General features: G+C 38.2%; 1 protein-coding gene, 1 long non-coding RNA gene and 1 pseudogene across 2 annotated transcripts; 2 read left to right on the top strand and 1 right to left on the bottom strand.

Annotated features, from left to right (window-relative positions):
* The first annotated feature begins 3,303 nt into the window (after positions 1–3,303).
* On the top strand, positions 3,304–3,636 carry LOC146886827 (uncharacterized). Its single transcript, XM_085671893.1, has one exon. It carries the CDS (start codon positions 3,304–3,306, stop codon positions 3,634–3,636), a length of 333 nt encoding a protein of 110 aa, XP_085528019.1.
* A 124-nt stretch (positions 3,637–3,760) lies between these two features.
* LOC114180520 (uncharacterized) lies at positions 3,761–8,418 on the bottom strand (annotated as a pseudogene).
* Positions 8,419–14,417: 5,999 nt separating this feature from the next.
* Positions 14,418–16,866, top strand: LOC114182392 (uncharacterized). The gene is made up of 7 exons (XR_003604077.2): positions 14,418–14,725; positions 15,074–15,187; positions 15,424–15,541; positions 15,695–15,909; positions 16,055–16,192; positions 16,287–16,453; positions 16,598–16,866. It is a non-coding gene; the product is annotated as an uncharacterized LOC114182392 (long non-coding RNA).
* The last annotated feature ends 602 nt before the right edge of the window (positions 16,867–17,468 follow it).

Genomic DNA, 17,468 nt, shown 5'->3' with positions numbered 1-17,468 from the left:
CACCCACCCGCCTCCATGCATGAGTTGAAACTACGCGCCGGCGACTACGTTCGCATGGAGGAAATACAAACTCTCTATACAAAATTCTGCAATGACTACACACCCTCTACAGCAACCCCTTTTCCACAACCTTCCCATCCTGATCCGAGACCCCGAGAACCCCGATAACCCTGTTTCACCAGATACGCCCCCCTAAATGTCCCTAGATCCCGTCTCCTTGACGAGGCCTTACAAGTCGATCTCATCCCACTGTCACGAAAGACGACCACTCCTCCCAACGCGGACATAACTAAATACTGCCACTACCACCAAAACCACGGCCACACCATAGAGGAATGTAAAGCACTCCAGGATAAAATTGAAGAATTGGTTCGTTTTGTCCATTTCCACCACTTTGTCCGCATAGATGACCACCCTCCCTAATCCAATCACCCTCCTCATTCTGACCACCGACGTCCTCCCCGTGACTCTCGCCACGACAAACGCCCAAGCCAACCCGCAAACCATGACCCCCAACCGGCTCGCACCGACGTCACCCCTACCGACCCTCCCCTACGCAACACTATTAACACCATCTCTGATGGTTTTGCTAGTGGAGGATCCACCTCATCCGTCAGGAAGAGACACCTCTGCCATATCCAATCCATCAACCACATCACCTATTCTCATCACAGACGTCGCATGCCCCCCATAACCTTCATGGACGACGATTTTCATGGCCTTGATCATCAGCAAGATGACCCTATGGTCATCACTATCGAGATAGAAAACTAGGCCGTCAAGAAAGTCCTCATCGACCAAGGCAGTTCCGTCGACATCCTCTATTGGACCACATACTAGAAACTCCAACTCCCCAACACCGCCATTGTCCCATACGATGAGCCGATATATGGATTCTCTGCGGAAAAAGTTTCCACTCGCGGCTACATTGACCTCCATACCATTTTTCGCGATGGTGCCCAAACAAAGACAATTCCTATCCGATTCCTTGTCGTCGACGCGCCCACGTCTTATAATGTCCTCCTCGGCCGACTTTCACTCAACACTCTTGGCGTTGTCGTCTCCACACCTCATCTGGCCATGAAATTTCCATCCCCATCTGGCGACATCCTCACCATTCATGGCGATCAACGCCTCGCACGCGAATGCTACATGGCCAGCCTGCGCCCATAGCTTCCCATCCTTTAAACCAATCATAATGAGCGACCACCCGGCTCTAAAATAGCCTTGTCTGGTGATGATCTAGACCCCATAGTGGGTCGGGATGTCCGCCTCGAACCGGTAGAGGAAACTATACCCTTGGAACTCCCTAATGGTCGCACCATCAAACTCGGCACTGGGTTACAACCTGAACAATGCGACATCCTCACACCCACCCTTATCAGCAACACGGACCTCTTTGCTTGGTCAGTTGCTGACTTACCCGGCGTTGACCCTCACGTTGCATCCCACAAGTTGTCCATTTACAAGGAGGTTCGGTATGTCTCCCAGAAAAAATGCAAGCTTAGTGAAGAACGACGCTTAGCGGCCAAAGTCGAGGCTGACAAGCTGCTCAATGCAGGCTTTATCGGAGAAGCCCACTACACCACTTAGCTCTCTAACGTGGTTCTGGTCAAGAAAGCCAATGGCAAGTGGCGGATGTGTGTTGGTTACACGGATCTTATCAAAGTCTGTCCTAGGGATGCCTACCTCTTACCTAACATTGACCGACTTGTCGACGGTGCAGTCGGTAATAAGGTCCTCAGTTTTCTTGACGCATACTCCGGTTATATCCAAATTCCCATGGCCACATCCGACATGAACAAAATCGCCTTCATTATAGACGATGCCAACTACTTCTATAAGGTCATGCCATTCTGTCTCAAAAATGCAGAGGCAACCTACCAACGACTGATGGACAAAGTCTTCAACCATTTAATGGGCAAATGTGTCGAAGTATATGTCGACGACATGGTTGTCATATCCCCAAGCCATCACCAACACGCTCAGGACCTATCCGCAACCTTTTCTGCATTAAGATAGTACAACCTCCGCCTCAACCCCGACAAATGCGTCTTCGGCGTCAACCACGGTAAATTCCTCGGATTCATGCTTACCCAATGCGGCATAGAGGCTAACCCTGAAAAGTGCAAAGCAATCGTTGAAATGTGAAGTCCTAGCAGTATCAAAGAAGTACAACGCCTCATATGCCAACTAACTGCCATCTCCCGCTTCCTTCCCAAGCTAGCCGAACAAACCCAACCCTTCATTTAGCTGCTCAAAAAATCGACCAAGTTCACGTGGAATGACGATTGTGAATAAGTATTTCAGAAGCTAAAAACCACCCTCACCTCACCATCCATCCTCCCCCTACTGGTCTACATCACCGCCATAGATTACATCGTAAGCGTCGCACTGGTTCAAGATGTCGGCGACACCCAACACCATGTTTACTTCGTCAGCAGAACCTTGTAAGATCTCGAAACCGGGTACCAGATGGTGGAAAAATTAGTCCTATCCCTGGTACACGCAGGCCGACGCCTACGCCCATATTTCCAAAATTATAACATTATCATTAAAACCGACTACCCGATCCAGAAGATATTATGGAAACCAGACCTTGCAGGGCAGATGTCATCTTGGGTCGTTGAGTTATCCGAATTCAACATCCGCTACGAACCTCACGGCTCCATCAAAGCTCAATGGCTCCTTGACTTTGTCAACGATCTCCAACGAACCCCTGAAGAGGACCAATGGACACTTTATGTTGATGGTTTGTCAAACCCAAAAGGGTTAGGTGTCGGCATTGTACTAGAAGGCCCTAGCGATATCCTCATCGAAAAATCCCTACACTTCGCCTTCAAGACGTTTAACAACCAAGCCGAATACGAAACCATCCTCGCCGGCTTATCCTTGGCCCGCGAAGTTGGTGTCAAATCACTGACGTGTAAAACCGATTCCAAGCTTACTGTGGGCCACCTAAATGACGAGTTCCAAATCAAAGACCCTACCCTCCTACAATACTATCACCTGGTCCGGAAAGTCATCCAATCTGCCTTCGAACAAATCCGCATCCAACACATCTCCAGATCTGAAAACGTCAAAGACGACATATTATCCAAATTAGCCAGCACCAAGTTAAAAAGCCGCCACCGATCATTATTGTAGCAAACGCTATTCGCTCCTTCCATCACACACACTTGCCATACCCTAACCCCACACCTACCCGACAATTGGACAACTCCCTACATCCAATACCTTAAAACCGGTAACCCCCCACCTAACGTTGATAAGAGTTGGATGGCTAAAGCCGCCAGGTATACGATGATAGGCGATGACCTGTACAAACGAGGATATGGTCAACCACTTCTTAAATGCGTTACTGCAGAACAAGCTCAATACATCATCAAAGAGTTACATGAAGGCATATGCGGCTACCATTCTGACGCACGCACCATGACCACCAGAATTCTTCGCGTTTGTTACTTCTGGCTGACCATGGAGGTAGACTGCCACGACTTTGTCAAAAAATACATACCATGCCAGAAACATGGCAACCTCATCCACCAAAAACAGGAGCAGCTCCACTCTATACTATCCCCGTGGCCCTTCGCAAAATGGGGAATGAACATCCTTGGCCCGAGTGACAGATCTTGACCAACATTGTTGGGAGAGCCCAAATAATACATCCAAAATTTATACATTTCATTATTTTCACTAACACAATAAAAATGAATTCATAACTTAGTATAACGATAACTAAAAAAGAAATCACAAATATCTAAAAGATTTCCCTTCGTTCCTTCAGATCCCTGAACTCATCAATAATTGAATCAGAACTAAAATTTTCAGCTATTTCTTTTTCAGTGTAAATAATCATATTGTCGGCAAGAAATTCATCTTCCATTTTATTCCTCAATCTTGTTTTGATAATCTTCATTGCAGAAAATGATCTTTCTGTTGTAGCTGTAGAGACAGGAAGAGTTAAAATAAGACGAATTAAACGATCAATCAAGTAGAATGTCCGTGACTTTCTTATTCTTGCCAAAGATTGACATAATTCAAGCATGGTTGATAAATTCTTCAAATCTAGATGGTTAGGAGCATTAGTAATAAAATGTTAAAGTTGGAATTTTAAACTAATCTTCTCTTGCTCACTAAAATCTAAAGGATAATATTTGTTCACAAGAGTGCATATATCCTCAATGTTAAAAGCTTTATAAGCATCCTTAGGAACTAAAGCATTGCTTAGAGTTAAAAGTTCCATTGTTTGCTCACTAAACCTATCATTTAATTCTTGCAACTACTTGTCCATTGTAACAAGAAATATATTTACCCTAAAATGATGTTCCATAGTGACATGATCTTTTTGATGTCAAGAACAGCCATGACTTGCAACATAAGTAGAATTAAAATCAGGAATATCAATGTCATGATGTTCACAAAAGAATACCACACCTTTCAATAGATTTTGCCAACCATCATCCCTTAACTTTTGAATCAAAATGTTAGTAGAACAAACCAATTGCATAGAATTCAATATATCCTGAGATTGTTTCTGCAAAGCTTGGCAAAGACCGTCAGTAATTCCCATAGTCTCTTTCATCATGTGTAAAATTAATATGAACTCAAATGAAGACAACATAGTCAATGCAACATCAGCATCACCCTTTTGAGAATAAGTTGATCCATCAACAATAATTTTTTGAAGAACCAGACAAGATGCATTATATAGCTTCATCATACTACAAATGGAATAAAAATGTGAGCTCCAACGAGTATCACCAACTCGTTTTAAAGTGCCAATTTGATTTTTTCCTTTACCATTTTCAAGTTCACCCATTTCTAACAATTGAGTTATTCCATCTAATTCAATAGCTTGTAACTCATCATGACGTTTACTAGAGGAACACACAACATTTACAATAAAAGCCAAATTTGAAAAAAATTGATGAACTGGAATGACCTCTCTTGAACCAGCCACCAAAGCAAGTTGTAGTCTATGAGCAAAACAATGCACATAATAAGCATAAGGATTATCATTGAGAAATAATGGTTGCAACCCATTCTATTCTCCCCTTATATTACTAGAACCATCATACCCTTGACCGCGAATATTGGAAACATCAAGATTATGCCTAGAGAGAACGACACTCAATTCTTTTATATTACCATCCTTATCTACGAATCTCAAAATAATAGTTATTTGCTCTTTTTTAGATTCATCACGTGCTTCATCAACAATTATGCAAAATTTAGAATCTCCAATTTCTTCTCGAATGTGACTTCTTACTTTTCTAGAGAAAATGTGCAAGATTTCTTTCTGAATATGATGAGAAGTATACTTAGCATTATACGGAGCATTTTCTAACACAACTTGTGCCACTTTATCATTATGTGATGCTAGAAGTTTAATCATTTCAAGAAAGTTACCTCTATTGTAAGACCCGTGAAAATTAATTAATTAAATAATTAATTAATTAATAAATACGGGTAGAAAGCACCTTTATGGCATTAACTATTGTTTAATGTGATGTGGGAAAGTACTAGCTCAAGTGGTTGAGAGTACTTTGATTGTGTGAGAGGACTTGGGTTCGAGTCCTATGTATGCCAATTATGTGTAGTTGTTTTATTATTGATTTTAAAGATATGTATGAGTATGTGATTGGTATTGCAAAACTTATGTTGATTTGTGTGTATCACCAAATGTGATTTGGTATAGTGGTTGTGCTTTGGCCTTAAGAGTGGAAGGTCATGGGTTCAAACCTTGGTGGGCAAAGAATAAGCTTTATTTTTGCTAACTAATAGTTGTGGTATGAATGTGAAGGGGTAAAGAAAAGCCTAGCAGAATGGGGCAGCCAAGGGGGTTGGAAAATTACCAAATGATTAACATTGAAGAGGAATTAAAACCCATAAAGCCCAAAACTCGTTTTATTTTTAAAAACCCTCTTAAAGGCACCTATAAAAGCCAAAACTTATGAAAAGGGAAGGGTTTTGGCATCTGTGGTGAACTATTATAGAGAGAGTACGAAATTTAGGCTGAGAGAGGAGGTTTGGGTGCGTAAAGGGGCTGAACTGAGAGGAAGTCTGTGGCACATCATTGGAAAACCAAGGAAAACCAATATTCTTCCCAATTTCAATCAAATTTTCAGGTTAGGGGAGCTTATCCTAATTTTCGTGCTGCTATTTTAGGTGTATGCATTGGGTAAATTTGTATGTCATGGAACCCGTGTGGTATGTGCTGTAATCCAGAATCTGGTTGGTTGAGATTGTGTGTAAAGCCTTGCTATGCATTTTTGTGATTAGAGAGAGGGTTTTGGTATGGAATGGGTAGATATGATTTAATCTCGAGTTGGGTAATATGAATGGTGAAATAGGACATGTTCTGATGATTATGGCCATTATTTGTGCTTGGTAATGTGTTCATTGTGTTTTGGTATTGTTGGTGTTGCAAATTGGGCAAAGTGGGGTGATTCGAGTGCCTGAACAGACTCGAGAACCTGCAAGTCTCGCCCAAGCGGGTCCTCTTCGCCTCGACGAGAGTTGTAGAGTCTCACAATGGGTCCTGATTCGTGGTTCTCGCCTAGGCGACCAGGAAAAGGGTTGAGCGACAAGGTCTCTCGCTCAGGTGAGAGGCACTCTCCTAAGCGAGGTTGTGAGGAGAACGTGGAAGTTTTGAGCGCGATATCTCGCCCAGGCGAGATGTTTTGAGCGACTGACACTCTCGCCTAGGCGAGAGTGGCTCGCCCAAGCGAGTTCTTGAAGTGTGTTCTTGTGTGTTTTGTTGAAGACTCGTCTAGGCGAGGTGTTATAGTGGTTTTGGGCAAATGTGTGGCTCGCCCAGGCGAGAAGATCTTGCCTAAGCGAGATGACGAGTTGATGCTACTATTTTAGGCTCGCTTAGGCGAAGGGAGCTAGCCCAAGCGAGATTGAGGGCTTAGAGTGTCCCTGGTTTAAGCGAGTTTATGTGATTTTGACATGTTGTAATTGCTTGTGGGTGTGATTTGGTTACTTTATCCTAAGTATAGGAATTTTATGCATGTGGTGTGGCATTTGGGCTTGAAGGACTAAGTCCAATAGGGGTCTGGGATGTGCTCGGTGGTTGGACACATGATGGGCAAGGAACTGGTTGAGTTCCTATCGGCTACTATTGGGCGAGGAGTCCTTAGTATGGTGATTCCACGTGTCGGGCGCACGATGGGCAAGGAACTGTGATGTTCCTGTCGGCTACTATTGGGCGAGGAGTCCATAGTATGGTGATTGCGTGCGTGCCAGGGTCCAAGTATGAGACTTTGATGTTTTATTACAGACGAGGAGTCTGTAGGGCAGGACTATGAGCGGGATAGGCTCATAGGGTTGGACCACGAATGAGTTAGTTTCGTGGGAGCATAGGGAAGTCCCAAGACCTAGTTCATGCATATGACTCATGAAGGACTATGAGGTCATGGTTGGGTGATTTGGAAATTATGAGTTTTGTACTTACGTTGTTTTGGGTTGGGAAACATGTATATTTCATATATTTGTTTATACTTTATTGTGCATAGCTCACCCTATCTGTGTGTGTGTGTAGCGATGATCGGATATCTTGTTATCCGGGAGCAGATGATGTGATAGTTGGGCCAGGAGACGCATAGACTCGGAGCGGGGGCTAGCTTGTGATTTTTGTATATATATATATATATATATATATATATATATATATATATATATATATATATATATATATATATATATATATATATATATATATATATAATATTTTAGTTTTGAGATAATTATGTAATCATTTCAGGAGCCATTGAGTTTTATTCCAGTTTTATGAGTATTGACTCCTGGTTTATGACAGTGATATTAAAGTTTTAAATTTCCCATGTTTTTTTGGGAAATGATTTTATTAAATGCGTTCTTTATTTTATCTTGGATTTTATTTATTAAATTTTCGTAATATTCCTTAGGGATGTTACATCTATTACTTGACTCTGGTGTTTCCTCGTGGCCTTTAAATGCACAAGCTTGAAATGCTAGCCAACGAATTGTGTCAATAGAGGTTTTGAGCCGTAAACGATTCTTGCAGACTTGTTCTGAACTTTGAATATTTATAATGTTATTAATGTGCATAGATTGATTCAACAAGTCTTCACAAGCTTTCATTGCACTGTTATGCAGTGAGCAAGGACTATCTCCAATGTGGTTGAGAAATGCACATCTTTTTCCCGCATTAACCTTTCTCCATGATCTAAAACCTTGTTTAGTAAACACATCTGATCCAAAACGACCATATGGCTTTGAACTAAATAGATAACATGCCAAACAATAAGCTCCATCATTAGTCAAGGAATACTCTAGCCAAGAAGGAAACATTTTAAACCAACTAGATTGAAATCTCCTTGGATGTTTTTCCTTAGAATAAGGATAATTTTCAAGTTGCATTTGACTCATTGGATATTCACATATTTGAAGACGTTTTCTTGGATCATGTTCCAAAGAATTAATATGAAACTTCTCACCTATAATTTTTTGAACCTTAAAAGGGGGCTCCTCTGATTGAACAATTGGAACATTAGTATCATGCTTCAGAATATCTGGAAGAGTTGAATTTGTCCTGTTTTCATCTTCACGAGTAGCTTCCCTTTTATCACTTTTAAAAAATGAATCTATTCTTTTATTCTTCATCAATATACCTATTTAAAAAAAATACTAAAAAATGATTTATCATAATCTAATAAAAAATTGAGAGACATAAATACCAAAAGAAAATTCGATGATAATCAAACCACACTTAAAATTCAATTATAAAAAATACACAGTACAATCATTTTTTCTTCTATGTTGATAAAATAAAAAATTAATATAAAAAAGGCTCATTAAATAAATTATTAAACTAATATTTCACTATCAAGTGAGACAAAAGAGAATTACCTTCTTTATTTCTTCGAGGATGGAAAAGAACAGTTGAGAGATGAAAGCAAAAATAATTTATCTTTTTCTCTTCAGAAACAAAAGAAAATAGGTAATAATGGAAGATGAGAAAAATTTGTAAGAAATTCAAGGCATAAAAATATAAAAGTGGCTCATTAAATAAATTATTGAATTAATATTTCACTATCAAGTGAGACGAAAGAATTATGTTCTTCTTTTCTTCCTCGAGGATGAAAGAGAATAAAGGAGAAATAAGAGAAAAAATAATAGATCTTTTTCTTTTCAGAAACCAAAAAAAAAACAAATGAGAATGAAATATGAGAACAATTTATGAAAAACACAATCTATAATGAAAACAAATAATGAAAAATATCTTGATAAATCTTTTTAATCTTTATTCTTTATTATATTTTATTTTATATTTTATTATTTATTAGTATTAATTATTATGTTTATAAAAGAAATAAAATATTTGATTTAATATTTATAACAAAATAAAATCAAAATACCTAATATCTATAATAAAAAAAATCAAAATATCTATTGTAAAAAAATTTCAAAATGTTTTGGGGTGCCAAGGTCCCCCTGCACCCATAATACTCTGCCACTGCTTGGCCCTTTCTCCCCGGGCAAAGGCCAAATAAAATTCCTGATAGTAGTCGTCGACTACTTCACCAAGTGGATAGAAGCCAAACAATTAGCCACCATTATAGCCCTACAAGTGCAACAGTTCGTATGGAAGGATATCATATGTCGGTATGGCATCCCGCATACAATCATCACCGACAATGGCCGACAGTTTATAGACAAAGAGCTTGCTAAATTCTATACCGGCCTAGGCCTCAAACACGTAACCAGCTTTGTTGAGCACCCACAGACCAATGGACAGGCCGAAATAGCAAACAAGGTTATATTGGTAGAATTGCATAAACGGTTAGACAATGCCAAGGGCCGGTGGCCAGAAGAATTAGTGGAAGTACTATGGGCATACAGATGTACACTTCAATCAACAACAAACGAATCCCCGTTCAGCCTAGTATACGGCGCAGACGCCATGATACCAGTTAAAATAGATGAACCATCTCTGCACCGAGAACTCTACGACCCAGTACAAAATCATCAAAACATGAACACCCACCTTGACCTCCTACCCGAATTAAGAGAAAAAGCCTAAATACACAATCTAGTCGCCAAACAGAGAGCAGCCATAAAGTATAATGCAAACCTACACCCAAGATCGTTCACCAAGGGAGACTTAGTTTGGAGAATGGCCAGCAGTGCAAGAAAGTAGGATGGCAAGTTCTCCGCCAATTGGGACGGCCCGTACCGAATACGCAAAGATGCTGGAGGGGAGGCATATAAGCTTGAACAATTATCCAGGGAAGAGATACCCTATACATGGAACATATCCCATCTCAAGTTTTATTTTAGTTAAAAACATATATTGTACCGAATACTTGTAAACCTGTGTGTACTCTTTTTCCTCACCTGATCTTTTTTCCCTAAGGAGGGTTTTGGCCAGGTAGGTTTTAACGAGGCACCCCAAATTACATGAATAAAACAAAGGGTTCTTTAGCTCAAGACTACTCCTTACCTTACTTCTAACACGTTTTAAGTTCCCCACCCTTACCACAAGTAGGCGGCCTGGGTCAAACACCCTTAATTTGATGTTAATTCGCTTTAAGTTTCCCACCCTTACCACAAGTAAGCAGCCTGGGTCGAACATCCTTAATTTGATATTAATTTGCTTTAAGTTCCCCACCTTTACCACAAGTAGGCATCCTGGGTTGAACACACTTAATTTGATGATAATTCGTTTTAAGTTCCCCATCCTTACCACAAGTAGGCGACCTAGGTCGAACACCCATAATTTGATGTTAATTCACTTTAAGTTCCCCAGCCTTACCACAAGTAGACGGCCTGGGTCGAACACCCTTAATTTGATGTCAATTCGCTTTAAGTTCCCCACCCTTACAACTAGTAAGCGGCCTGGGTCGAACACCCTTAATTTGATATTAATTCGCTTTAAGTTCCCCACCCTTACCACAAGTAGGCGGCTTGGGTCGAACACCCTTAATTTGATGATAATTCGCTTTAAGTTCCTCACCCTTACCATAAGTAGGCGGCCTAGGTCGAACACCCTTAATTTGATGTTAATTCGTTTTAAGTTCCCCACCCTTAACAAAAGTAGGCGGCCTGGGTCGAACACCCTTAATTTGATGATAATTCGCTTTAAGTTCCCCACCCTTACCACAAGTAGGCGGCCTAGGTCAAACACCTTTAATTTGATGTTAATTCGCTTTAAGTTCCCCACCCTTACCACAAGTAAGCGGACTAGGTCGAACACCCTTAATTTGATATTAATTCGCTTTAAGTTCCCCACCCTTACCACAAGTAAGTGGCCTGGGTCGAACACCCTTAATTTGATATTAATTCGCTTTAAGTTCTCCACCCTTACCACAAGTAGGCGGCTTGGGTCGAACACCCATCATTTGATTATAATTCGCTTTAAGTTCCCCACCCTTACCACAAGTAGGCGGTTTGGGTCGAACACCTTTAATTTGTTGTTAATTCGCTTTAAACTACCCACCCTTACCACAAGTAAACGACCTGGGTCGAACACTCTTAACTTAAAATACTTCCCAAATCAACACGGATATTCACGATAATATCATTTCACACACTGCTATAACACATCATAGCGGCATCGCATAACAGCAAACATACCAAGAATCAACATCAGATTAACAGCAAAGTATATAATGTACGAATTAACGGCATATTAAATGATGTACGAGTTATTACAAACTTAGCAGCAAAATAAATAGTGTATGAATTAACGGCAAATGAAGCAATGTACGGGTTATTACAAACTTAGAATTCTTAAACAAATAAAAATCATCCTAAGTCGCCTTGTCATCCTCACCCTCCGCGGTTGCTTCCGCATTAATCCCCTCGTTTGCTGCAGCCTTCTCCGCCTCCTCTCCAGGGCTGCTCTCGGCTTCATCAATGAGCTGGTCGTCCACTACATCTTTGTTTACGTCAAATCTTGGATCAGCCACATCAATCTCCTGGCAGAAGAAGGTCGTCTGCCTTACCCCTTTCTAAAACTCGTTAATATGCTCTTGAATAATGCAGTTTTCCTCTACCCACCGTTTTCTCTCCTTCTTCCACGCAGCTCTCTCCTCTGCAAACTTGTCAACTTTCCCTTGTAGATCTTCCAGCTTTTCCCGGTTCCCTTCCTTCACCTCCCTACGATACAGTGACCCAACTCGGCGACTCAATATCAACGCCTTACTCCCAAACTCCACCATTGTCCTCACCAAGTGGTCCGGCTCCATATTGTCGATAGAGTTAATCAATATCTCTGGCATGTTAATCTCGATATCTTTTCGGACGGTTGTCTCTGGAAACTCAATCAGATCGGCTTCCGGTCCATTAGCACCACTAGACGACCCTTGCCCCAACAAGGCGGCCCTTACCTTCTTCACATCCTTGCCCTTACCAGGCCTAGCCGGCAACTCAGCCTTCCTTTTGGTGCCGCCATGAACATGCACATCCACCAATAATTCTTGCAAATTTGGGACCTCAGTATTCCCAGCTGCCTTCGCCTTCACCGCCTTCTCCTTCCTTAGTGTTTGGAAAAGGGTTAAATTCTTCTTTCTAGCTTGAGCCATATGTCCTGCATGAATACAACAAAGTTCGGTTAGTTTAACTTAGACACATTGAGAAAGTTTAAGTCACAAACAGATACCTTCAATATCAATAATCGGATGAACCGAATTATAAACCCTAACTAAGGCCTTAGTGGGCAGTTTATCAGTAAACTTCATCCGCACCTCCACCACCTCCTTATCCGCCGCCGACAACTCATCGGTACTCATATCCTTATACCGAGAGGGGCTACCCGTCGAACTAAAAGGGAATTTAGTACTCCCATCTGCATTAAGGAAATACGACTTTCCTCCCTCCTTCACTACAACCTTGAAATACCCATCCTTGAAGTGCTTAAACGACTGTGTAAATGCGTCCAACCTGCTAATTCTCGGCCTGCTCACCAAGGATAGCCATGTAGTCGATTGTCAAGGTCTTATGTCGTAAAAGTATAAAAATGCATGAGGAGACGGTCGCAGATACAACGACTGGAACAGAACACGAAAGGCCTGCAGGTACGCCCAACTATTCGGATGTAGTTGAGTAGGCGCCATGTTTAACTGGCGGAGCACCCCCATGGTAAAATCATCTAATGGCAACCTAACATGTAACTGGGAAAAATGACACATATACATGTAAAAAAACTTGTCGGCAGCTCCTTCTTGCCCATGTTAAACGCGCTCAACAACGCTTACCCGTTCCAATGACACGATACCACAGTCCACGCCCTTTGCGATAATAAAAGTACAATTCAGCCACGAGTTCAGCAGACGAAAACACCGAAATAATGACGACTGGTTTTGAACATCAGCCGCAACCCTCCTTCTGCTATGTGTAAGAACCTTTCTCGGGACACTTCTTTATTAAAAATTTGAACTTTTTTGAACATACTCACCAATAAAAGGACTTAAATAGGAAATTAGGATATAATTTTATTATTTAATAATTTATTTCATATGCAATATTTTTTTCAAAGTTGGATACCCGGTAAACTATAACTTTTATGATTTTATAGTCTCCACAAAATATTTATCTATATTTTATTTTTACTATTATGTTGATTATTTTAATAAATATTTGAAGTATTCTTATATTTCTGTATTAGTATATTAATTAATGTTGCCAGAATCACTATGTTTTTAATACTTTTGATACATTATGTCTTCAGCAAAATTAATAGATACTTTTGATATTATTGGGTATTAAGACATAGAAAATAAGTAAATTTATTTTCTAATTAAAATATTCTTAATAAAAAACAATTATATTTGTTTTAGTTTTTGCTAATACAATATTTACAGTTTTGATAGAAAATTTAGTGAAACTGGTCACTAATTTTATTTTCTTATATAATAAATTAATTTAATTTAGATTTTATTTATTTGGAGTTGGATTTGATTTAATCTTTCTAATGTTTTGGGATAGCTTTTTTAAAAATAAAATATAGAAGAAATAGATTCTAAATTAATTAAAAAAATACACCCTATATTTTAAGAAATTATTTTATTTTAATTTTTTAAAATATTAGAAACGTTTAAAATCTCCACAATATTTAAGGTTTTCCTTTTCTTTGTAAAAATTTATAAAAGTAGTACATACATCATATTATATATGATTTAAATGCAACAAAAATTTCATTCTCGTGATAGATACGGTATAAATAATTTAACATTATTACTTACTACAATTTATATTTAAATTATAATTTCAAAGATGTGATAAAGTTATTTCTTTTGTTCTTGCGTGTGAATAAATGAATGGTGGATTATCTTGTCACTGGTCGATGAATGGTTAAAAATCTCATCTCTTTCGATGGCGCAGAGTTACATGCAAACTACTTTATTGTATTTAATAGCAAGTAACCTTCCACCGAATGGTTCACCCTAAAATCTGCTCATGTTTTCCACAGAAACCCTAATCCTCTTTCTGCTATCACCGCCACCTTCTTTTTCTCTTTTTCATTTTTTCTTTTTTCCCTTTGATTTATAGAGAGTTCTTGTTTTCCTGGCGCAATTGTATAAAGGTGTATGCATACGGAGAATAATTTCACTCCATTCATTCTTGTGACTGCACATGTTTTCTTACTGTAACCCTGATCCTCCTCAAAGCACCTTGAAATGGTTAGAGCTGTTTCATATCGGAAGAGGTTATCGGAAAGCTGTATTCTGACTTGGTGAGCTTTTTATTCATGGAATGAGATCATTGCTTTATTCTGTTAACTAGTTTTTGTTTTTTATGTTTTTATTTGAGATGTTTTTTTCTCGTTACAATGTTTATAATTCTTTTACCTAATAAATCCTAAATTTATGGTATAAATTTAAAATCTTATTTTTAAGAGACAGAATTTTTAACACTTTTGACATCAGGAATCAAACAAGTATGAAGCCAGGGACAATGTTCAATTTTGCTCTAATGCATGACATCTATCACCATCTTCATTTACCTCTTAGAACATCTCAAAGTTGCCTATCATTTATTTTATTTCTGCCCTTGACTTTTATCTTTCGTTCCTGCTGTGAAGGAACTGTGAAGGAATGGTTCACTTCACACCTTATATTGAGTATGTTATTGCAACTTCTTTTCACTGGAATGAAGTTTTATCACGGATCCTATATGTTCAAGCAACTTTTCAGAGGTATTTTTCTTTTTCTTTTATCTTTTTCTTTTTCACATTTTCTTGTCTTGTACCAGGTCATCGTTATCCCTCATGAGATACTTTATCTTGTTTAAAATTGTTTATCATGCTGCGATATACCAGGAATGAAAATGAAAGAATCGTATCAATACAGTACTTATTTATTTATATATATATATATATATTTCCTCTGATGAGGATTTTTCTGATAAATGAGTTATGAGTTATGTTTGTAGGAAGAAGTTATGTATCCTATATCGTAATGCCAAGGAATTTATCGCATCGGTTGCAAAATGGTGGCTGTGAAGAAAGCTTCAGAAGCATCAAAGTTCATGTGAAGCTAATATGAAAATGGTATGCTACTTTTCTGTTTCTCTCCTCTCCAAAATCTCTTGTGGTTGACAGATTTGGTTGAAAGGATCTCTGTAATTGTACAAATTCACGATAACTTTTTATGAGATGACCTTATAATTGGTGATTCATGTTCGTTTTTGTTATTTGTTGCAGGAGCTTGAAGTACTTCCCTTGGGAGAACTCGGGAAGGAAAATTGTTCAGATAAAAATGATGTAACTGAAGTTTGCAACAAAGATCATGGAGGTGATAATGTTGGTGCCATGTTCCAAAGAGAAATAGAATGGTTCCAAATATTTGGCATCGAGTTACCACCCAAAAACATGGGAACCATCCAGAAAAAGTTGTCAAAATCCAAAGAAGTGACACCGTAAGTTGATTCTTTTTCTTTTTGGGTTGTTAATTTTAATCTGATTTAAGTTATAGTCTTATTTTGATATTATTAAAATTAATGTAAAATATCAGTTTTTCTCTTTCATGTCATGTTTTAACATTTCTTCCCTTCCTAATAATAGAAAGAGAATTCCTCTCAAGCTTGTGGCGAACAAGGAGATGTTCTGAGGTGTGAAACATGCACCTGTTCTTTCCATCCTAGGTGCATACTCTCACCACTTAAAACCCTCATTCCAGATAATTGGAGGTGCCCTCAATGTGTAAGTCTATGATACCTTAAACAAATGTAATGTTTTCAGTTATGGCTTTATGATTGTACTTAAAATATTTATTTCTTTTTGTATGTTACTGAAGTTTGCAACAAAGATGATGGTGGCGATAATGTTGGTGCCATGTTCTAAGGAGGAATGGAAAGGTTGATGTTGGTATGAACTTAGAGAGCAAAACAATTGAAGAGGAAATTATTTTACCACCTGGCATGGAGTTAAAAGAAATATTTGTAACGAAGCATTGAAAACTGAGTAAGTATTTAAGTTAAGTTAGAATTTTTTGTTTGTGTTCTTTTGTTTTATTACTTTCACCACTTCATTTTTATTTTTTTTTAACTTTTGTTGTCTTAATATCATTTAAAGTGGTTGGAAACTTGCTTCTTCTTTTTTTATCAGCGGAAGAGGAGATATATTCAACAAGATGAAAATTCAAGATATGCAAAAGGAGTGAAAGAAGCACAACTTAATATTATTGCAGCTAAGGGAAAACAATGTGTTATGGTTTTTCAAGGAAGACTTTTGAGTGAATCATGTTAATTGTTGTTCAGAGCATAAATGTTAGCCAAAGCACTCATTGCATATGGGTCCTCTTTTAGTGATGGAGTATTGATATTGTATTTAAGAGACTATTGTAAATTTATTTAATAATAATAATATGTTGCTAACATTATTTCTAATATATATATATATATATATATATATATATATATATATATATATATATATTCAACAAAAGAGATGTATGCATTATGAATATTTTGAATAATTACAATAATATAGTTAAAATTTAAGAAAGAATTATAGATTTTTTTATTTGACAAAATGTTAGTAGTGTTGACAGAGTATTAACGATTTGATAAAAAAAAAAGCAAAATATTATTGATAAAAAGAAAAAGAAAATATGAAGAAACAAAAGAAAGGGAACCTCTAGGGTTTATTTTACTTTCCCACAACAGCAATTTGGTTAATGTTGTTTCACTTTCGATCCGTATATCTCTGAACCAATTAAAGAAACAATTTACTGCTATGTTTGTATCTTAACAGTGTATGATAAAAAAATTGAATGTGCAGATTCAAATCGTTTCCGTCTATCTATAAAGTAGTCTTCGTTCTCGCAAATGTATAGAGAAATATTTTTCACTTATTGTACTGCAGTTTTATTGTCACAACTTATCATAAAATTAATATGAAAATTAAATCCACCATAAATTTCTCAACTCAAATAACAGTTAATATGATGTTGACGGTTTTCTTCTTCTTCAGTATA

This window comes from Vigna unguiculata, chromosome 4, assembly GCF_037176805.1.
Source record: "Vigna unguiculata cultivar grain cowpea cultivar isolate G323 ecotype 2 chromosome 4, ASM3717680v1, whole genome shotgun sequence".
NCBI lineage: Eukaryota > Viridiplantae > Streptophyta > Magnoliopsida > Fabales > Fabaceae > Vigna > Vigna unguiculata.
The sequence above is the reverse complement of the archived record's forward strand: the minus strand, read 5'-3'. Positions and strand labels throughout refer to the sequence as shown.

Coding starts and splice junctions, on each gene's coding strand:
- LOC146886827 (XM_085671893.1), top strand. CDS start 3,304: ATGATAGGCGATGACCTGTACAAACGAGGATATGGTCAACCACTTCTT.